The 22220-nt window shown below is 47.8% G+C and overlaps 1 protein-coding gene across 2 annotated transcripts in view; it reads left to right on the top strand.

Annotated features, from left to right (window-relative positions):
* Positions 1–22220, top strand: part of LOC137429790 (integrin alpha-M) — a 240431-nt gene that overhangs the window by 32220 nt on the left and 185991 nt on the right. Inside the window, exons 8-10 of one of the 2 annotated variants that reach the window (XM_078778582.1) lie at positions 4789–4939; positions 12622–12769; positions 15096–15166. In XM_078778582.1, coding sequence (XP_078634708.1) covers positions 4789–4939; positions 12622–12769; positions 15096–15166 — 370 coding nt within the window. Of the gene's footprint in view, positions 1–4788; positions 4940–8695; positions 9023–12621; positions 12770–15095; positions 15167–22220 lie in introns of those variants that run through there. The other variant, XM_068120046.2, reaches the window with a different exon arrangement.

Genomic DNA, 22220 nt, shown 5'->3' with positions numbered 1-22220 from the left:
GGTTTCCACGATTCTTTATTTCACTGTTAATATCACAGAACCTTTGTTTTTTTATTCAGAACTTAACATATCCTTTTAAATCAGAAAATAAAAAGAAATGGCATTGACAAAATTATTGACACCATAGACTTAATATTTGGTAGCACAGCCTTTGGACAAAATAACTACACTCAAGCGCTTCCTATAGCCATGAATGAGCTTCCTACACCTCTCGATTGGCAGTTTGGCCCACTCTTCTTATGCAAACTGCTCCAGTTGTTGAACTGGGACTGAATCTTCGACCAACTGGGACTGACACAATCTGTCAATTTCCCGAACCGAATCTAGTCAATGGAGCATATTCTCTTCTAGACTTGGTTATGACTAACTTCCCTGCAAATGTCTGCTGCTCTTCTTCTGCTCCAATCGGTTCTTCTGATCATGTGCTTGTTAAAGTGGACATCTCTCTGGCCATTCTCGGAGAGCCTCCTCAGCGCCGACGAGTCTGGCATTTCACTCAGGCCGACTGGCATGGTCTTCAAGCAGCCATCAATCATCTGGTCTGGTCTCTCATCTCCACTGCCTTTGACATCAACTTATCCTGGGAATTCTTCCAAAGTAAACTGCCCTCTCTCATGCACAAATTTATCCCATCTCGTCTTCAGTTGTCTTACCCTTCCTCCCGTCCATGGTACACGGAATGTTGTGGTGAGGCAGTTGCCCTGAAACAACTTGCCTTCGCCTCTTGGAAGGCAAATCCAAATGAAGGCAATCTACATTCCTTTCACAAAGCTTGGAACAAGTGTGTGTCTACGCCTCAGGCGAGCCAGGAAGCACGATCTCTCTACTCTCAAGACTGAACTCCAAACCTGTCTCCCTCCTCCAAATCCCGGTGGACTCTGGTCAAATCTGTTTCTGGTGTTTGTTCCCCCTCCATCCCCTCCCTTACCTCAAACGGCTACACAGTTGACAACGCACATGACAAAGCCGAATGCCTCAACTCTGTGTTTGCCTCAAAATCTTGTGTCCCAACCCCATCTCTCTCTGTACCCACCTTACCCAGTCGAACCCAACTGCTCTTGGACTCTGTGTCCTCTCCTGACAAGGTGGAGAAGTTTCTGTCAAACCTCCACCCTGATTCTGCAATTGGACCAGACGGCATCAGCCCACGGGTCCTAAAATCCTGCTCTGTTGCTCTATCTCACAATCTCTCTGTTCTCTTCACCCTTTCTTTTGCTCAAGGTCATCTGCCATCTGCTTGGAAATCAGGCAACATTACCGCTTTACACAAAAAAGGTGCAAAAACAGATCCTTGCAACTACAGACCAATCAGCCTGCTCCCAATAATCAGCAAATTCATGGAATCCATCAATGCTCTGATATCAAATCCTTTCTCTTCTCCAATGGCTTGATCTCAGATCATCAATTTGGATTCTTACCAGGTCATTCTACTCTGGACATGCTGCTTCTGCCGTCTCACCAATGGATCGAGGTACTCAATGCCAAACAGGAAATCAGAGCTGTCTCCCTTAACATATCTCGTGCCTTCAATATGGTCTGGAATGCCACCCTGCTCACCAAACTCTCCTCCTATGGTATCCATGGAAACCTCCACGCATCGCTTGCAGACTTCCGGCCCTGGTCGTAGTCAACGTGTGGCCCTGAATGGGTTTCTCGCTTCTCCCCTTCCTGTTTAGGCTGGAGTTCCTCAAGGCAGTGTTCTGGGCCCTGTGCTTTTTCTGATCTTCATTAATGATCTCTCCGACTCTCTGGAAAATCCTCTCTATCTCTTTGCTGATGACTCCACTCTCTGCCGCTCCATATCTCAACCCTCCGTTCATCAGGCAGCAGCCTCTTCACTCTCCGCAGACCTGGACAATATCACCAACTGTTCAAACAAGTGGAACATGTCTTTCAATCCTGACAAATCTCACATTCTCACTTTGTGTCTCCGAAAAGACCATCTGGACAACCCTCCCATCTACTTTCTCAACAATCCTCTCAAAGAAGTTCTGTCTCTCAAGGTTTTGGGTCTCACTATCTGCCATGATCTTTCCTGGGAAAAAACACATTTTCAAGCTGGCCTCCAAAGCCAATCGCCGACTGGACTGTCTCCGTCGTGCAAAGTCCTTTCTGGGCACTTCTGAGCTCCTCACCACATACAAGGCTTTCATCCACAGCTCAATGGAATACAGCTCTCCCTTCTGGGCTGGTGCTCCTGCCTCACACTGAGATCGGCTTCACGCGGTTGAAACCAAAGCATTCCGAATCATTGGTATGTCCAGCGATGAAGTTGATTCTGAGGGCCTTTCTCACCGCAGGCAGGTTGGTGATCTTTCTGTCTTCTACCGACTCTTCTCCGGCCTTGCCCCCCAGCTCTCTCTGGGCTCTGTCCCCCAAATATTCCTGCAGGTCGCACAAGATCTGCCTGCAACCCTCTTATGGTTAAACTGCCAAAATCAAGACTCTCTGCTCACCTTCACTCTTTCATTCCTCTTTTCTCCCACCTCTGGATCAAACACCGACACTCTCTTCAATCGCTCTCCTCCCTCCAGGTCTTTAAAACAGCTGTTCACCACCATCTCTTATCTTCCCCCATCCAAAACCTTGATCTTTTCTGCCCTCGTTAAAACACCCCAAATCCGCGTCTTTCAATCCCCAACTTCTTTCCTGAAATTCCTAGTGGTGTTCAATTGCTTTATACCGTGTACCCTTCCCTCCTCCCTCAGCCCTCCTCCTTCCACAGATCTACCGACATCCCTGTTCTCTACTGTTGTTGTGCTTGTGTGTTTCCCTCTGTCTCACTGTCTTGTCTCCTGCTCCCTTAATTGTATGTTTTATGTATCTGTGCATGTTTTCATGTGCAATGTGTTAGGTCTTACATGAGCCTCAATTCTGTACACACAAAAAATATATATATATATATATATATATATATATATATATATATATATTTCAAGGGTGCCTTCTCCCAACTGCTGTTTTCAGATCTCCCCATGGGTATTCAATGGGATTTAGATCAAGATTCATTGCTGGCCACTTCAGAACATTCCAGCATTTTGTCTTGAACAATTCCTGGGTGCCTTTAAAAGTGTGTTTGGGGTCATTGTCCTGTTGCACAACCCATGACCTTTGATGGAAGAACCCAGCTTTCTGACACTGGGTTGAACATTGCGCTCCAAAATGCCTTGGAAATCTCCTGATTTCATGATGCCATGCACACATTCAAGCACCCAGTGCCAGAAGCAGCACAGCAACCCCAAAGCATCATTGAACCTCCTCTATATTTGAATGTAGGGAAGGTGTTCTTTTATTTGAAGGCTTCATTTTATTTTCTGTAAACATAGAGATGATGTGCTTTACAAAAAAGCTCTAATTTGGCCTCATCTGTCCACAGAACATTCTCACAGAAGGATTTTAGCTTGTGCAGATGTGTTTTGGCAAACTCCAGCCAGGCGTTCTTATGTCTCTCTCTCAGTGGTGGGGTTCTCCAGGGTCTACCATAGAACCCCCTTTCATTGAGTTGGCGACGGATGGTGCGAGTTGAAACTGTCGTACCTTGTGTCTGAAGGTCAGCTTGAATCTGTTTGGCAGTTGACCGAGATGCTTTCTCCACCATTCGAACAATTCTTCACTGCAATCTTTGATCAAGTTTTCTCTTGCGGCCACGTCCAAGGAGGTTGGCTGCAGTGCCCTGTGCCTTAAACTTCCTGCTAACATTGCGTACGGTGGACACAGGAACATCAAGGTCTCTGGAGATGGACGTGTAGCCTTGAGATTGTCCATGCTTGGCTACAATCTTGTGTCTGACCTCCTCAGACAATTCTCTGGTTTTCTTTCTCTTCTCCATGCTCATTGCTCATTCATACTCATTTCTCCATGCACACACAGTGACACAAAATAATAGAATGACTCCTTTTATCCATTCAAATTGGTTGAATAGGTGATTTTGATATTGCAGGCACCTACAACTCGCCACAGATGAATTCAATTCCAAAGAAAAGGAGAATCACGTGCTTGAAATCTAATTATTTCTTACAACTTTTAAAAGGTGCCAATAATATTGTCCAGGCCATTTTAGGATTTCTGTGTGGAATAAGCTAAGATTTAGTAATTAGTTCAGCTTTTTTTGTTTTGTTCCACTGCAAACCAAAGAAATGCAGATGTGGATACCAAAATATGTTTTTTATTTCAATAACTTTGTGGAGGAAATGGTGCATTATTTGAAAAAAGTGCAAGGGTGCCAATATTTTTGGCCACGACTGTATGAATCGCTGCACAGATCGCTATTGTGGTGCTTTATAGTTTTCGAATTAGGAGCTTTGAGCGATTTTATGCATTACATAATGTAATTCTCCACAATGCCTTCTCACGGACGAATGAAAGTATATCATCAAAGTTCTGATAATTTTAAGAGAGCGGGAAATGTATATCGTATTGCAGATTACATAAGATAAAGACTCCTTCATTCCCCACTGTATGTCTGGCTGAGTGGCCTATATAGAGCCTCGTGAAATAATGCCGTAAAAGCAAGCTGTGCCTTTTAAACCTTATAAACTGATTGCATGGATAAATGATTTACGTGTTATCGGGTCAATGATGGTTTCGTCTTTGAGTATCGATGTAGACAATCCTGTCATTATGCAGTCGTTATCCATGCTGGAAGTGATTGCACAGGGCCTGAAACTATGACGTAATTGTCAGGCCTTCTGCTGCTGTGAGAAAATCCTAAAAATGTGTTGATAAATTGCTGTGTTGCATGAAGCCACCCACTCCTCACCCCTCACCCACCCTATGCGTTTGCTATAGGAAGAAGATGTTTCTACCAGAAGTTGGTGCTCGTCCACGAGCCAAGAAAGTTTTACTCGTTATTACAGATGGACAGACCTACGATGGAGTACTTTTTAAAGACGTCACTAAAGAGGCTGAGAAAAAGGACGTCATACGATTTGCTGTTGGAGTGAGGCTCACAGCACCACTTGTGCTCTTGCATTACCAGTTGCATTGTGCTTACATCAACAACAACAACAACAACATGCATTTTAAGGCCATGTTCCCTGCTAGAGCGGGGGTTAGCCTTGCGGTCCCCATGACAATCTTCTCCATTTTGCTCTATTTTCTGCATCTCTCCTTGTTAACCCCCTTGCCCGCATTTCTTCTTCCACCATCTTTAGCCAAGTCTTTCTCGGTCTTCCCCGTCCTCTACTTCCTTCTACATTAACTTCCATCACTCTTCTCAACCAGTCACTTTCATCCTTCCTCAATACATGACCAAACCATCTCAACCTGTTCCTCTTCACAGCATCAATCACAGGCAATATTCCCATCATCTTTCGCAATTCATCATTTGTCTTCCTCTCTCTCAACGATACTCCGCACATCCATCGAACCATTCGCATTTCCACCCTTTCCAGCCTTCGTTGCTGCTCTACGTTCATTACCCATGTCTCGCTCCCATAAATCATAACACTTCTCACACATGCAGCATACACCTTTCCCTTCAGCTTCAGCGACACTCTCCTCCTCATCAGCACGCCACTCAGTTCCCGAAACTTCTTCCATGCACATCTCACTCGAGCAACCGTTGCCGAGTCTGATCCACCTTCTCCATTCAGCATGTCTCCGAGGTAGCAAAATGTTTTCACACCTTCCAGCTTCACGCCGTCTCCAAGATCCAACTCAACATTTCCTCCATCTGCAGCTCCCTCTGTGCACACCTTACATTTGAATGTAGCTGCCACACTGGTTAATGACCCTCTCAGACCACTACATTTTTGATGAACCCACTCAGCACACATTGTACATTGAATGGAGTTCACTCCGACACCCTTCCTGCACACAGCACACGGCCACTTCCCAGTTCTTTCCACCTCACCACATGCTTTACCACTTGCCATCACCTTTGTCTTTCCGATATTCACCTTCAGACCTTTTGTCTCCATACATTCCTTCCACTTGTTCATCTTTTCCTTCAGTCCATCCATACTTTCCGCAATCAACACCAGATCATCTGCATACAACAACTCCCACGGTAAACCCTCCTTTACGGTCTGAGCCAGCACCTCCATCACAGCTACAAATAGTAGTGGACTTAGTACCGACCCCTGATGCACTCCCACCTTCACCTCAAACTCACCACTGTTCCCGTCCTTCGTCCTTACAGCTGTGCGTGCTCTTTTGTACATTGCCATCACTACTCTGATCAACCATTCCTCCACTCCTAACTTCCTCAATGCCCATGTCAATACTTTGCGTGGAACCCTATCGAATGCTTTCTCCAGATCAACAAACCCAAAAAACAACTTCTTCCTCTTATCCATGTACTTCTCCTGCAACTGCCTCACAATGAAAAGCGCATCTGTCGTTCCTCTTCCTGGCATAAATCCAAACTGCATTTCGTCGATCTTCACTTTCTTCCTTATCCTCCTCTCCAACACCCTTTCCAATACCTTCATTCCATGCTCCAATAACTTTATCGCTCGGTACGAGCCACACTCCAGAGGGTCACCTTTCCCCTTGTATAGAGGGACGAGGGTACTCAGTTCCCAATTCACTGGAATGCGGCCTTCTTTCACCACCAGATTACAGATCTCTGTCATTCTCTTCACACCCCAACTTCCTGCTGCCTTCAACATATCTCCCACAACTCCCGTCGGCCCTCCCGCTTTTCCACTCTTCATTGCTTTTATCGCTTCCTCAACTTCCTTCTCAGTTATCTTCTCTGCCGGTCCTAAAACTGGGTTACTCTCTATGTTGCCATCCCATTCATTCTCTGTATTCAACAGCATTTCCATATATCTTTTCCATCTTCCTTTAATTCCATCTGGGTCGACAACGATTTGTCCCACTTCATCCTTCAAGCAACTCACCCCCATCACATCACACCTCTCTTTCGCTATCTGCTTTGCAATCCTGAATACTGCTTTCTGACCCTCTTCCGAATCCAAGCGTTCTCCGAACATTTTCCTACATGCCTCCTGCGCCTTTGCTACCTCTTTCTTTGCAGCCTTCCTGGCTGCCTTATAACTTTCATGCTCTGCTGTTTCTGCTCCCGTACCCTTCGCCTTCTGCCACTCTTTGAACTTCTTCCTCTTCCCGTCAATCCTCTTTCCAACCTCAACATCCCACCACCATGTTTCCGAGTGCCTCGGTGGTCCTTTTGTCCATCCACATACCTCACCAACGGTTCCCAACAGACTAGCTTTCATTGACATCCAACCACTTTCAAGCTCAACCACATCATCCTCTACCCTACTCAGCCTCTCTTTTAATGCCTCCCTTACTGTCACCTCTTTCAACCTCCACACCTTCATTCTCGGTTGGTACTTCACCCGCCGAGCTCTCCTCGCACCTTTCACCCTTATGTCGCAGACAACCAAGTGGTGCTGTGAAAGAGCCTCCTCCCCCGGGATCACCTTTGTGTCCTGGAGGTGCCCCCTATCTCGCCGACGCACCATCAGGTAGTCAACGGTTGTCGTCGACCCACCTGACGTGTATGTAACAAGCTTATTGTCCTCTTTCTGGAACTGAGTATTACAAATCAACAAATCAGCTCCATCAGCAAACTCCAAAATCCTTTCACCTTCTCCATTTCTCACACCATATCCGTAACCCCCATGAACTCCCTCAAAACCATCCATACTCCTTCCCACATGTCCATTCAGGTCTCCTCCCACCACAACAACTTCCCCATCTTTCACGTTTTCCATCAGCTTCTCTATCGCACACCAGAACTTGTCCTTCTCTTCATCGCTTCGACCAACCTGCGGAGCATATCCCGAGATGACGTTCACCAAGAGCTTTCCAATCATCATTTTCACCATCATCAACCTATCACTCACTCTAGTCACACCCACCACACTGTCTACAAACTCCTCAGAAAACAGGACACCAACACCATTCACGCCCTCCGGGCACCCTTGCCACACAAACTTGTATTTCTGTCCCTGCCTACCCTTCACCATTCTCACACCACTTCCCTTCCATCTCGTCTCTTGCACACAACATATGTCCACTCTTCTTCTGACCAATACTTCCACCACTTCTCCTGATCTCCCTGTCATTGTCCCCACATTCCATGTCCCAAACCTCAGAAACCGATCTCCACTTCGGGCTGCACCCTGCCCATATGTACTTGTGATTGTCATGGTTCTCTTTTTGAGGCAATGTTTTTTATGGCCGGATGCCCTTCCTGACGCCAACCCTCTTAGTCGTCTCTTACGACACGCAGGGATACGGTGTACCTATTCTGACCAGGGTACACACTGGGAAACGTTTAAAACATGTAAATTCGGGGGGGGGGGGGGGTCAGCATCACGGCTGCGGTTTAAACATATTCCAACAATATCCAAACAGAACGATGAAAAAACAATCCGGGAAAAGTCTCCAAGCGAGAACGTCGATTTGAGAAAGAAGGAGCAGAGGCGGAAGAAAACGAGATACAGGGGCCGGGGCACAAGCCGAGACGAGGAGAAGAGCGAACAAGCACGTGTCCGGGAGGAGAGAAAGAATCAATATATAATTATTTGTCTAGGGAGGTGAGGTGAGGGGGAGAAAACAAAATAAAAGAAACAAGCAATACAGCGAAGGAAATAACCCAAACCGACAAAACACCGACGGGGGGAGGGAAGCCCCAAGTCACCAGGCCGCGCACGAGGTACGACTCAGAAAACGATTAACTACACACAAGTTTGCACGAACCACAAACCAACACCAACTAGAAACACACAATAACACGTACACAGCAAAATAACCAGTGGAAATTTGACAAAGACAAGAATGGGAAAACACTCAAACTTCGATGCCGTGGAGAGCTCGAAGCACGCCTCACTCGCCCGAGGAACCGGAAGTCCTCAACCGGAACCGGAAACCCACCCTATGCGTTTGCTATAGGAAGAAGATGTTTCTACCAGAAGTTGGTGCTCGTCCACGAGCCAAGAAAGTTTTACTCGTTATTACAGATGGACAGACCTACGATGGAGTACTTTTTAAAGACGTCACTAAAGAGGCTGAGAAAAAGGACGTCATACGATTTGCTGTTGGAGTGAGGCTCACAGCACCACTTGTGCTCTTCCATTACCAGTTGCATTGTGCTTACATCATCTTACTATAATTGCCCAAATGTCTGTCCGTCTGTCTGTCCGTCCGTCCGTTCCCAGGTACCGCAAAAACGGCTGAACCGATCGCAACGATATTTTGGGTGGGTAATCCTGGGAACCCCTGGAGTAAAATAGGCTATATTGTTTTTCCAATTTCAGCTTTGGCCTCCAGCATTTTCAGGTTTGGACTCCCGCCTAACGTTATTGTCCTGGGTACCGCAAAAACGGCTGCACCGATCGCAACGATACACCTTCATGCCCATGGGATTCCCATGGGTGACCCCACTAGTAAAACATAAATTGGACTTTGTTTTACAATAAAAATATCTTAATGTTGAATTTATCTGTTTTAATGAGTTTTACGGCGCAGTCCGTTGAGCAATGCTGTGTAGAACAGTATTTGTTTGTCCGTATGCCCCCACAAACATACGCCAATCAGAGCTGAGGATCTGGTCAAATGACAGAAGGACATCATTTAGTAGCCATTACAGTTGCATATTTTACTAAAAGGAAATATAATAACCTTCTGTGGAACGTTTTGGGGTCCCAGCAGGTGTTGTAAGGTTTGTAGGAGGTTTCAAAAAATACTCAATACAATTATGATTTTGATATTTGATTGACACGGACCTTGCTCCCGAATCTAAGAAGTGAACAGATGATAATGATTCACTGGTTTGATAATATCTCAATACAATCGTGATTTAACATTATATTTTGAAGCTGTCGCTCGGATGGACGTTAAACTGAACCTTTTAAACTGCGCTCTTTTCTTGGAATTGAGGAAAAAAAGATAGATTTTGGGTCAGATAAACATCCTAAAGTATTGAACTAGATGCCAGAGACAGATAAACATGATGTTAACATATATAACGTCATGCTTGTCTTCTCTGCCAACATGAGTCCATGTCATTGAGGTATTTATTATCGGCCTTCCTTCCCTCGTGCCACATGATAGTCATTCTTCACAAGAACAGCCAGATCACTCATCCACCCAGACTTCCACTACTTGTACGCATCCAAAGTTTCCAATTAATTCACGTCTTCCAGGATGTAAATACGTTTTGTAAACATAAGATAATTCACTAAATTTGGATATAAAATGGTTGTAAAGTTTGTCTCGTTTCTGGACCAGGCTGTATTCAGCAATTCATACGGGTCTGTGCTGCCGATAACCTGCATTGTTATAACTAGGGCATTGCCCGTACTATATCTATATCTAAAATTATATCCCCCCCCCCCTCTATTTACATGAAATGGTTTGGTCCAAAGCGAACGGCTTCCGGAGTTTGGTAAAGAAATCGCCATCGCGTGCACAAACGCGCAGGAAAGCGAATGAATCGCAAATTCGTTTTTATTAGTTTTAAAACATAGTTTAACGCCAACATAGTTTGCAAACGTGAAATAAATGAATACGCTGTCAAATGTGCCATCCGAGGCAGAGTGTGTCCGCCACGTTCGGCACACGCGATAGTTCGCTGCTCTCTGATTGGTTGAATCGTTTTTTGGACATAGCTCGGTAAGTAATTGTCCGATTAATATGAAACCTTGAAAAGGCACATCCTCGGGTCCCCAGCAATATACCTGGCAAGTTAAAAGTATATCGGACCCGTGGTTGTCGAGAAACAGCGGTCACAGACAAACGTACAAACGTACAAACAGAGATTACTGGAATTATAGATAGATATCCCTCCCTAGGCAAAGTGTCCAACGTATTGACATACCCACGGTTTGGAATAGATTTAACCTCCGATTATTTGGCCATGAAAGCACAAAGAAACACAATAACTCAACCAATCGTGAACGTCGGTGTTTTTTTGTTGTTTTTTTCTAAACTGTTGCATAACTAAGCACCACCTCAGATGGAGGTGCTGGAGCGGCGCTGCGGTGCACTCCTGCAGGACTATGCCCCTGTTTGTTATCATGAACAAGTCAGTCATTTATGGTCGCCATTTGTAGCCGAAGACGGCCGTTTTTTTTTTTTGTTTTTTTTTTGTATACAAGATCGTGGCTCGTGTAGGACCTAACATCAATCACAAAAAAACAAGAGAACTAGAACGGGCACTCGGTAGAGCGCATACCTTCGCCGCAGCTACTGTTCTGTACTTGGCATGGGAGTGTAGGGAACAGAACAACAAAAATACGATTTTGACCTTTTCGTGACCTTGACCTTTGACCCGATTGCTCCCAAAATCTAATCAAATGTGTCCCGTATAATAACCAATCATCCCACCAAATTTCATGCAATTCGGTTGAATACTTTTTGAGTTATGCGAATAACATACACACACACACACAGACATACAAATAAATACACAGCGATCAAAACATAACCTTCCGCTTTTGCGAAGGTAAAAATGACCACAGTGTGGTCACCAGCTGCAGCGTGTTGAATCATGAGGATAACCGTTGCAATATGCGCTGCCAAATTCGACCAGTCATTACATTATACACATGCACTGGCGTCTTTTTGTCTTTCAGCTAAATTTATTCTGGTTTCTTCAAACAAATCGCGATTTTAGTCCGCGATGTTCTTACCTCATACCAACGCACGTCCGAGTGTATGCGCATGCGCTATTCAAAAAGGTACCCCAACAACAAGAACAACAACACGGTCCTCTCATAGAGCTACTCGTCACAGCTAAAAAATAAACGGACACACAAAACATACAATAAAGAGAGCGGGAGACAAGATGGAGAGAGAGAGGGAAGCACACAAGTACAACAGCAGAGAACAGGGACAACGGAAGATCCATGGGAGGGAGATATCTTGGGGGGAGGAGGCACGGGAAGGAGAGGGCTTGGGGGGGGGAGAAGGCATGGGAAGGAGAGGGCTTGGGGGGAGGAGGGATGGGAGGGAGAGGGCTTGGGGGGGAGGAGGCACGGGAAGGAGAGGGCTTGGGGGGGAGGAGGCATGGGAAGGAGAGGGCTTGGGGGGAGGAGGCATGGGAGGGAGAGGGCTTGGGGGGGAGAAGGCATGGGAGGGAGAGGGCTTGGGGGGGAAGAGGCATGGGAAGGCGGGGGGGGGGGGGGGGGGGGTGGGAAAGTATAAAACACATGGACACTGCTAGAACTTCCAGGAAAGAAAGAAGTCGGTATTTCCAAAAAAAAGTGACCGTTCACATGTGAAATGCGAAAAACCTCGGAACGTTTTTATATAATTAGTATAATTTTATATTTTATATTTTTATTTATTTATAGTATTTATTTTATATATTTATTTATTTATTTATAGTATAATTTATATTTATAGTATAAGTTTTTATTTTATATTTATAGTATTAGAATTAGTAGAATTTGTTTATAGTATTGGAGCTGCTGCTGAGACAACAACAACCACACTCAAAAATAGCAAGAAGTGTAACCTGGTGTCGAGGAATATCTAAGAAAACCAGACCATTTGTTACTTGCATTGTTTGGCTGGAATTTGGCCAGGGTGCCAGTGGTAACTCACCTCCTCTTCACAAATAAGTAAATTAATAAGTAATAACAATAGGATTAAAACTGCTGTTCACCAAACACTTATGAAAGCATCATTTCTCTCTAGGTTGGAAAGGCAAGTGAAGGAGAAGCCAAAAGGCAGTTGGAGACCATTGCAAGCAAGCCAATTGAGAACCACTTGTTCCTTATATCAAACTATAGAGCCCTTGCAAAGATTCTTCACAAGTTACAAAAGAACATATTCATCATTGAAGGTGCGGCACCATGCTACAGCATCAACGCACCATCCTTTTTGGGGGAAATAAATGGGCTGTTCCATCTGCAATCGTATACATGTATAAAAGATCACATCGTAACTTTAAGAAGAATTACGTTTTGGGTCGTCACCACAACGCAGACCTTTGTAAGTACAGACTTGGCATTTAATATGGAATATTTTTTTGTGGGGGTGAACTTACTTTTCAAGATGTCTTAGAACCAAAAGTTCATTGGAATTATGTTGAAATTATTCTAGATTTTGTTAATGTGACCTTTAAAAGAAACAAAAACCACATTTGACATTTCGAAACAAATAAATTGATCCTTGAAAGTGATGTAAACTGATATCGAACTCAATTCATGGACAGTACTGTGTTAAACTTCTGTACGTTTTCCAGAAGTATCTCTTTATTTTGCACATTAGCCAAAAAATTTTTCAACGAAAACAAAAGCTAAATTACGACTGGGATTACGGACAGTAAAATTACAGTTCAGTACTTCGTGTAACCCCCACGAGCATTCAGGAGAGCACGTACACGTTGAGGCATGCTGTTCACGAGATTTGCCAAGGTTTGGACAGGAATCGCTTGCCATGCAGTGACAATAGCCTGCTGCAATTCACGCACAGAGGTCGGCTGCTGGTCCAAGTGGTCGATTTGACGCGTTAATTATGCCCACAAGTTCTCTATCGGATTCATATCCGGGGACATGGCAGGCCACTCCATATGCTCTACACCACGGTCAGCAAGAAAGTGTTGGATCATGCGAGCACGATGAGGCCGTGCACTGTCATCTTGGAAGACAAAGTTTCCTCGAAAGGCTGCACGAGCAAATGGAAGCAATGTTTCTTCCAGAATGGCCCTGTACTTGAACTGGTTCAGGTTTCCATTCAGAACAACCAGGTCAGTTTTTCCCCCTGCATGAAAAGCAGCCCAAACGGTCACCCCACCACCTCCAGCTTGGACTCTTGGCACTATACAATCTTTGTTGTAGGCTTCATGCACTTGTCTGCGCACTCGGACGCGGCCATCTTGACGATAGACCAGAAATCTAGACTCGTCACTGAAGATCACGTGATTCCAGTGTCCTGGCTGCCATTGACGGTGCTCTCTGGCCCACTGCAATCAGCGCTGGCGGTGTTGTCTGGTCAGGTGTGGCTTTCTCAGGGGACGCCTGGCACGATAGCCTGCTTGAACCAGTCGTTGGTTGACTAGCCTTCTGGATACAGGCACATTTGTCAGTTGCTGCCACTCAGCCCTAAGCCGATTAGCTGACTTGGTACGGCCATTGCGGACTAACCGGTGCAGCTGGCGATCATCCCTCCTTGTGGTTCTGCGGGGACGTCCTGGCCTCGGTATTGGAGTAGGGACATCCCTCTGAGCATTTCGTTTCAGGATCTTTGACACCTGACCTTGAGTAATGCCATACTGCCGAGCAATAGCATGCTGTTTCATGCCGTAATTTCGGAAAGCCACCACTCCATGACAAACAGCATTGTCGAGTTGACAGACCATCTCCAGAGGAAGCGGCAATAACTTTTGGAGACGTGCAGCAGTTGTTTTCCACTAATACAGAATGCAACAACCCTTGTATACCCGACTGTGAAGCCAATCATCAAATGCACCTGTCCGTACATTTTGCCACGCCACCTGTGATATAATCCTGTTGTTGACTTCTTGCTGCGACAGACAATCAGTGACATGGTTCTTTTAACAAATAAATCACCAAAGTGTAAAAGAAACTCACCAGATTGATATACCGAGTTAAGAAAGTAAACCCACGTCAAGAAAAAAAAAAAATTCCATATTAAATGCCAAGTCTGTATTTTAAATGGGTTATGGTTAGTTCGTTTAAAGGCATCGAGATATGAATTATAAAGCGAATGAAATAATTGTATCTGTGAACAAAAAAAAAAAGCAAGTTTTGAGAAATTGAGTTCGTGAGATATGTATGTTTGTATATACTAGCAGAAGTACCCGGCGTTGCCGAGTGAGGGTCGAGGGGGGGGGGGGGGGAGGGGAAGGGAAGGGGATGAATGGTCGGAGAGGGGTTGGAAGGTCTGGGGAGAGGGGTTGAGGGAAAGAAGAATAAATTTCAATCAGTTTAAAATTATAAAGTGTCCTTTTTTTCTATCGTGGTATTTTACGAAAGGCTTCCAGCTAGATATTATATAATCACATGCTGCTTTATAAATGCACCTGAATTAAAATAATGGTATTTTCATGATGAAATGAATTCAAAATGTTGCACAAGCAAGTGCTTCTCAGTATTAGAAAACTTGCTGATTTCCGAACCGGTGCCCTGTTTTTTGTTTTTTTTCAGGAGAAAGCAGTAACATAACATCATTCGAAACGGAGCTGGCAGAACCTGGCCTTGCTTTGCATGTCTCAAAGGTACAAATCACTCCTGCAACCTGAAATGCACAAGGCACACATTTTTGAACTATTAACTATATTGTTAGTTCTTGTGCATCATTCTGTCTGTCCGTCTGTTTGTCTTTATGTCAATCGCCTACAGGTCACAATTTCAAAGCTTCGGTATTTGCGATGGCGTGCCAACGACTTCACTCAAGTTGTAATTGCCAAGTGAAATTGTAATTATTTTGAAGGAGATTATTTTGGAAATCATGTCAATTGAAAGCTTTGAATGCTCACATTACTTTTTGGGTAAAGGCTATATCAGCTACTTAACGACTGATTGGTGTGTGCGTGCATGATCAATGATCAACCCCGTTGCTGAGATCGAAACAGAGAAATAAAACGATGTGCGCCATTTAGCTGAGATAGACCTTATCGTGTTCTCACTCCATCGGATCACACACAGCAAGCCGTTTCTGTGAATAGATCGAGCTTTATTGGGAGCTCACGCAAAACACATCAAGCTCAAGGAAATCAGAGAGCGAAGGGGAAGAAGATCATCAATGCGACAAAAATGCACAACTGAGCATGCGCGGGACGGCGCCAGACGACGTCAGGTCCTATGTACTAAACCAACAACAACCAATACTTTCGTGGCCACTATCTTTCCTTGAAAAAAACGTTACTTTGCCAACTAATATTTCTCGTTTCCTCGTACAAGTCAGCATGCACATGTGATATATCAAGATGTAGTTGAAATGTACAATAATAGGAATACACACCAGCAAAAATTCAGTCAAACCATTAAATACTGCATTGCCGGGACGTCACAAAACTGAAAACCACAACAGTATTTGCACATGTGCCTGAAGACAGTAGACCGATGATGCCAGGTTAAGAGGAAATGTGCCATCACTGGATTGGCTGTCCTCAGGTGCCTAGGGATTATACTGCCCAATTGACACATATGCAACCACTCATCCATCAAGAACGTAGTCATCCAAGTGTATGGGGCGTGAACGTAGACGTCCTGACCTCCCGGCAGGAGGTGACATGGTTGCCGTGCTGTGAACACCATGTCGTTGGACCTGGGAATCACAGTGATGGTCAAGCATAGAGTGTAGAACCGCAGGAGGAGGATTTGGGGGCAGAACACGTTCAGCTGGAGTCGAGAGAATGGGAGGTATGTGAGGTGGATCGGGGGGAGCAATAGGTGGCCCATCTGAGTCGTCTTCATCACCGAGAGAATCATCACAGGAACCTCTGTGCGGATGCAGGATGGTCCACGTGGGTACCATGTAACATTCCGATTGTAGTACACGATACGACGAGCGTCGGAGTTGAGAGCCAGCAAACTTGTGGATGTCGCACCAGTTCCCGTCCGCAGTCACAACCAGGTAATGATCCCATGCTCGAGACTTGGATCCATCTGAGTGTAAGTACACCAGGTCTCCAACATGAACTGTCAGAGTAGCAGAGCGTTTTGTTGATGGGGACTTGGATTTCTCGCTATAAGTATGGTTCCTGGAGCGTTGGGCATGCTGCTCTCGGATAAGGTTCTGATCCAAGATTGGAATCTGGTGGTTAGTGAACTGGTCACGTTGTGTCCACATTTCCCATGCAGACATACCGTGAGATCTGATATATGAATTTAATCAGGCAGTAGCCGTGGAAATCGGGCAGTAGCCGTGGAAAGCTGACGAGGCGACACTGGACCTCTGAACGGGTGTTGGTGTAATAATTCAGCTTCTAATTCCTGAATGGCTTTCTCGGCGACAGGGTTTTTGTTGGGGTTTTTGACGCGACCAAGCTCGAGGGAGACGCGGTGATCTTGTAAGAGCTTGTCATTAGTGAGAGACTTGAATGCAGATGCTTGATCAGTCTGGATGACAGCAGGTGAATCCTCCATCGGATGAAGTTCACTGATGAGTTTGAGCAGGCCGTCATGTCGGGTGTCATGGCGTTCGTCATAAATGAGAGAGGAACGGGTGTAGGAAGTGATGCACTCAAGCAAGACCAAGACCAGTTGACGCCCACGCTTTAGAACATCTGCTGCAAAAGTCACACCAACTGTATCGGGAGGATCATCGGATGATTGAGGAATGGCACGCGGAGTGATTTTTCGCAGGGAAGCACAGTGGTGGCAACTGGGAGTTACATGGTTGATGGACCTATCCATGTCCAGGGCAAAGAAGTGGCGATGGATCACTTGCTTAAGTTGGTGGCAAGATGGGTGATCAAGCTTGATGTGGAGAGCCGTGACGAGGCTGTCCAGGACCAGGCGAGGAATAACGATGCGTTCACGGGAAGGTTGGAAGGGGTCATGATATTGGACAACCAATAACCCGTCTTTTGAAATCGTGACTGAATTCAAGTACCTTTTCACGTCTTTAATATTGGTCAGCTTTTTCGATGGTCGGGTACCTTGTTTGAGATGGGCATGTGTTCTGCGTAAATCTGCACACTCAGACTGTCGGGCTAGCCAGGTGGAATGGTTTGTAAATGGTAATTTGGAGTAACCGGTGATGATGTCTTGGATGGAGGAATGACGTACGACAGTTTTTGGTCCGCTCTACAAATGAGCAAATTTGGCAATGGGGTATGCCACAATCGAGGGCATTCCAGCTTGCGAAATCTGAGGGTACATTAGCGGAGCCCGCGAGATGGCGGATTGAGGCCTGGAACCGGCTGACCGTCGACAGAAAGGTTGAAACGCGGGGACTAGTCAAAAACTCTCCTCGGCAAAGCTTTTCAAAGGCTTGTACACATGGCTTACTATCGGTCAGTATGCAAGCTTTATGATTGGATTGAATGATGAATTGTCCAAAGTGTTTAGTAGCCATAGCGATTGAGAGTGCTTCAATTTCGCAGGGAAGCCAGGTGACCTGGTGTTCTCGCAACTTGGCGCTAAAAAAACCCGCAAGTCGTTGGGTCCCATTGCAAGTGACATACATCGTAGCTCCGATGCCATTTTTCTTCACTGATCCATCAGTGATAATCCACAATTGGTCTTCAGGGCATGGAAGGATAATGGTTCTGTTTGAAGAAAGGGCTTTTTGGGCAGAGTGGAATGCTTCAATGAGGTCGGAGGTCCAAGTGATTTTCCCTTGGGATAGGCGGCCAGCCACAGCATCGTCTAATGGCGAGAGTAAGCTCGAACAGCCAGAGATAACGCGAGCTAGAACTTTGCAAGCGCCAATAAAGGATCGAAGGCCAGAGACCTTTTTGGGGGGAAAGGGAGTGGGGGGGGGGGGGGGGGGCACACATGGATAATGTGGAGATGCGATGGGGGCTGGCTGTTATAGTGTATTGATGTCACATCTACCCTAGGATAGTGATGGAAAATGGGCACGCATCCAATGACAGTCTTGGATGCTGACAGATTTAAGCGGTTGGCTTAAAGTGCGTCAAGCAGTCGTTTCCAGTTGACGAACAGTTCGTCTATGCTTGCTCCAACGCAATAGAGATCATCGGTGAGTTTGGCCACAACACCCTCCTCCACTAGGTCTCCAAGGACGTGACAAGTTGGTTCTTCTAGTGCCGTTTCAGAGCCAGGCATACCCATGACCGATCGGGCGTAGACTCTAACACCACGAAATGGAGTCGCAACACCGCAGTACTTCATTGACTCTTTAGATAGTGGAATTTGATAAAAGGCATTAGTCAAGTCAGTTGTGATAATGTGCTTCCATCTCCCGATTTGTCGGAGAGTGGAATCGATGTTGGGCATCAAGGAAGGCTGGGGTTTGCTATATCAGCCAACATCGGCAAATGTCATGACCAGTCGGAACCCGCCACTGGACTTTTTCACCAAGAAAGACGGGTTTAAGTACTCAACATTGACTCCTGCATCATCTGGTTTGACAAAGACACCCATATCTTCTCGTTCATCAAACTTGCGATGTAGTTCTGCAAGGTTGCTGTGAGAATATAAAGGTAGGCGACCCTTACGTTGAGGGGGAGGGACAGGACCCATGTTAACTACCGATTGAATGGACCAGACGCACCATAGTACCCTTTGGGCCTGGGGTCAAAAACATCGTCATACTCTTAGAGAAGGGTCTGAAATTTATGTCTAATGTCAAGGGGAAGGGAATTGTCTGGGTCGAGTGTGACACTAGCAGAGTAAAGGCTTGGGGCAGTTTTTTTTGGTTTGGGTTGAATCTTCGTGGGTGAAGGTGGGGTTGTGGGTGGGGTGTGGGGAGGGGGAGGTACAAGTCTCAACGGTGAGGCTTGAAGGCATGAAGGTGGGGCGGATTTGACCTAAGTGTTCATGTGATCGAACAATTTGAGGATCACCGGTCAGGTTGGTAATTTGGATCTTGCCAGATATGCTCGATACGAGACTTGGGGAAGGCCATATTTCGGTTGAAGGACGATGAGCCCAATAGTCACTGCGAGGTTCAAGGGTGTATGTAGAATCACACAAATTGTCAGGGAGGTTTAGCTCGATGTACTCGCCGGGCCATACAGTTGTACTTCGTGGAGGGGCATGTAACAATAGGGCACGGCGGACTGCATGGTGAGTGGGAGAGAAATCAGATGAACCGTATCGGTATATGGACCCATCATTGAGGATAATGTGGCGTTTAGCCGGGTGAACAGAAATGTCATTCAGCTCCATGAAAGGTATTAGGGTTAGGGTTAGGGTTTCAACAACCCTAACCCAGGTTTTCAACCTGGGTTTCAACAACAAGGCCTTTGAAGGTAAACTGTCGGTCGTCACGGGTCATGATAAAACTGACTTCACTAAGCACTGTGAGTGGAGAGGCGCCATCAGCCTGGTGAGTTGACTGAGAACTCTTTCTCATGGGTAGACCAAGACGTTTGACAGTCGGTAGGCTCATCACGTTTCCAGTGGCTCCACTGTCAATTATGGCACGGATAGTGTGGTGACGGTAAAATGTGTCAAAGTAAGGTGACTGGCGTACTTGAATTCTATACGCAGGGGTGGAGGACTTGTCAGAGTCATCTGGAGAGTCGATGGTGGGGTCTGCCACTTCCTCATCATCATCATCAGAGGGGTCCAAGATGTTGGATATCTGTCTTGCCTTGGCCATATATTTACGATCTTGTTCAGGGAGGTAGCTACACTAGCTGAGAAAATGGCAGTCCGCACGCCCCGTTTTGTGACATAATGGGCAGGACCTTTGGGAGCGCTGCGAAGGTTTGTATTAAAGCGCGATGCTGCGCACGCTAATGCTTACGCAAAGAGCAAGCGGACAACGCGGTTCATAAAAGAGTCTTTATTCAAAGTACTCAAACTGCAGCACTAAGCTGCTCAGGGCTGCGCGCTCCGCGTATATCGTGAGGCCACGCCTCTCTCCCTGGCGTGGCCCATCCCCACTTGGTGTGCGGGGTGATGTCACCGCGTCAGTGCTTTCGTGTCCGCCACACGCGCCCCCCCAGAATCCCCGTGCACCTGAAGGGTCAGTTTGCGGGGCAAACGGATGACCCGGCCGAAGCGCCCCCTGGCGACTGGCGGCGTCTGGGATGCAGGGATGCCATCTGGGATGCCTCCGGCAGCAGGACCGGGGGGCGGCGTGGCGGCGGGGCTGGGCGGTGCCGGGGGTCCGCCCGCAGGGGGGCGGCCCCGACGCGGGGGTCGGGCCACTGGCGGTGGATGGTCCACGTCGAGGTGGGCCGGCTTGAGGCGGTCTACAGAAACGCGGTCAGGAGTACCGCCGATGTCCAGGGTGAAGTGCTTCGCCCCGGTCTCCAGCACGCGGAAAGGCCCGTCGTACGGGGGCCGCAGTGGTGTCCGGTGGGCATCGTGGCGGACAAAGACGTACTCCGCCGTGCGAAGCTCCGGGGCGACGTGCGTCGGTGGGTGCCCGTGGCATGCCGTTGGCACCGGGGCGAACCTCTGGGCGGTCTCTTGCAGAGCGGAGCGCTGCTGTGCCGCGGACCATGGTGCCGTGGAGTCGGGGAGGAACTCGCCCGGCACCCGCAGCGGTTGCCCGAAGACCAACTCCGCCGCGGATGCGCGCAGGTCCTCCTTGGGCGCCGTCCGGAGGCCCAGCAGGACCCAGGGGAGCCTGTCGACCCAGCCGCCGTCGCGGAGGGTGGCCCGGAGCGCGGCCTTCAATGAGCGGTGAAATCGCTCACACAGGCCGTTAGCCTGGGGGTGGTATGCCATGGTTCGGTGCAGCCGGACCCCGAGCCCCTGCGCGACCGCCCCCCAGAGCTCCGAGGTGAACTGGGGGCCGCGGTCGGACGAGATGTCTGAGGGGGTGCCGAACCGGGCGACCCAGGTGGCGATGAAAGCCTGCGCGACATCCACCGCCGACGTCGACGCCAAGGGCACGGCCTCCGGCCACCGGGTGGTGCGGTCCACCATGGTGAGGACGTGGGTGAAACCCCGCGAGGGGGGCAGAGGTCCCACCAGGTCCACGTGGACGTGGTCAAACCGGCGTTCCGGCACCGTGAACGGGGCCAACGGGGCCTGGGTGTGCCGGTGCACCTTGGCGCGCTGGCACGCGAGGCACGTCCTGGCCCAGCCGCGGACGGCCTTCCGGAAGCCATGCCAGACGAACTTGTCGGCGACATCAACACGGCCTGTCCCACTCGCGCCCGGGTGGGACAGGCCGTGGATGGCGTCAAACACCTGGCGCTGCCAGCCCGCGGGCACGATGGGGCGAGGACGCCCGAGGGAGACGTCGCACAAGAGGGCCGCGCCTGCGCCGTCGAACGGCACCTCGGTGACACGGAGGCCCGTAACGGCGGTCCGCAAGGCCTGGACGTCGGGGTCAGCGGCCTGGTCCGCTGCCATCCGGGCATAGTCGATGCCGAGGTGGACTGCGTGGGCGACGGCCCGGGAAAGGCAATCCGCCACCGGGTTGTCCTTCCCCGCGACGTGCCGGATGTCCGTCGTGTACTCGGACACGGCCGAGAGGTGACGCTGCTGCCGGGCCGACCACGGCTCGGTGACCTTGCCCATCGCGAAGATCAGCGGCTTGTGGTCGACGAAGGCAGTGAACGCACGGCCCTCGAGCAGATGGCGGAAGTGCCTGACCGCCAAGTGAAGCCCGAGCAACTCGCGGTCGAAGGTACTGTAACGGCGTTCGGGCGGGCGAAGCTGCCGGCTAAA

This window comes from Myxine glutinosa, chromosome 1, assembly GCF_964187855.1.
Source record: "Myxine glutinosa chromosome 1, kmMyxGlut1.1, whole genome shotgun sequence".
In the NCBI taxonomy this organism is placed as follows: domain Eukaryota; kingdom Metazoa; phylum Chordata; class Myxini; order Myxiniformes; family Myxinidae; genus Myxine; species Myxine glutinosa.
The sequence above is the reverse complement of the archived record's forward strand: the minus strand, read 5'-3'. Positions and strand labels throughout refer to the sequence as shown.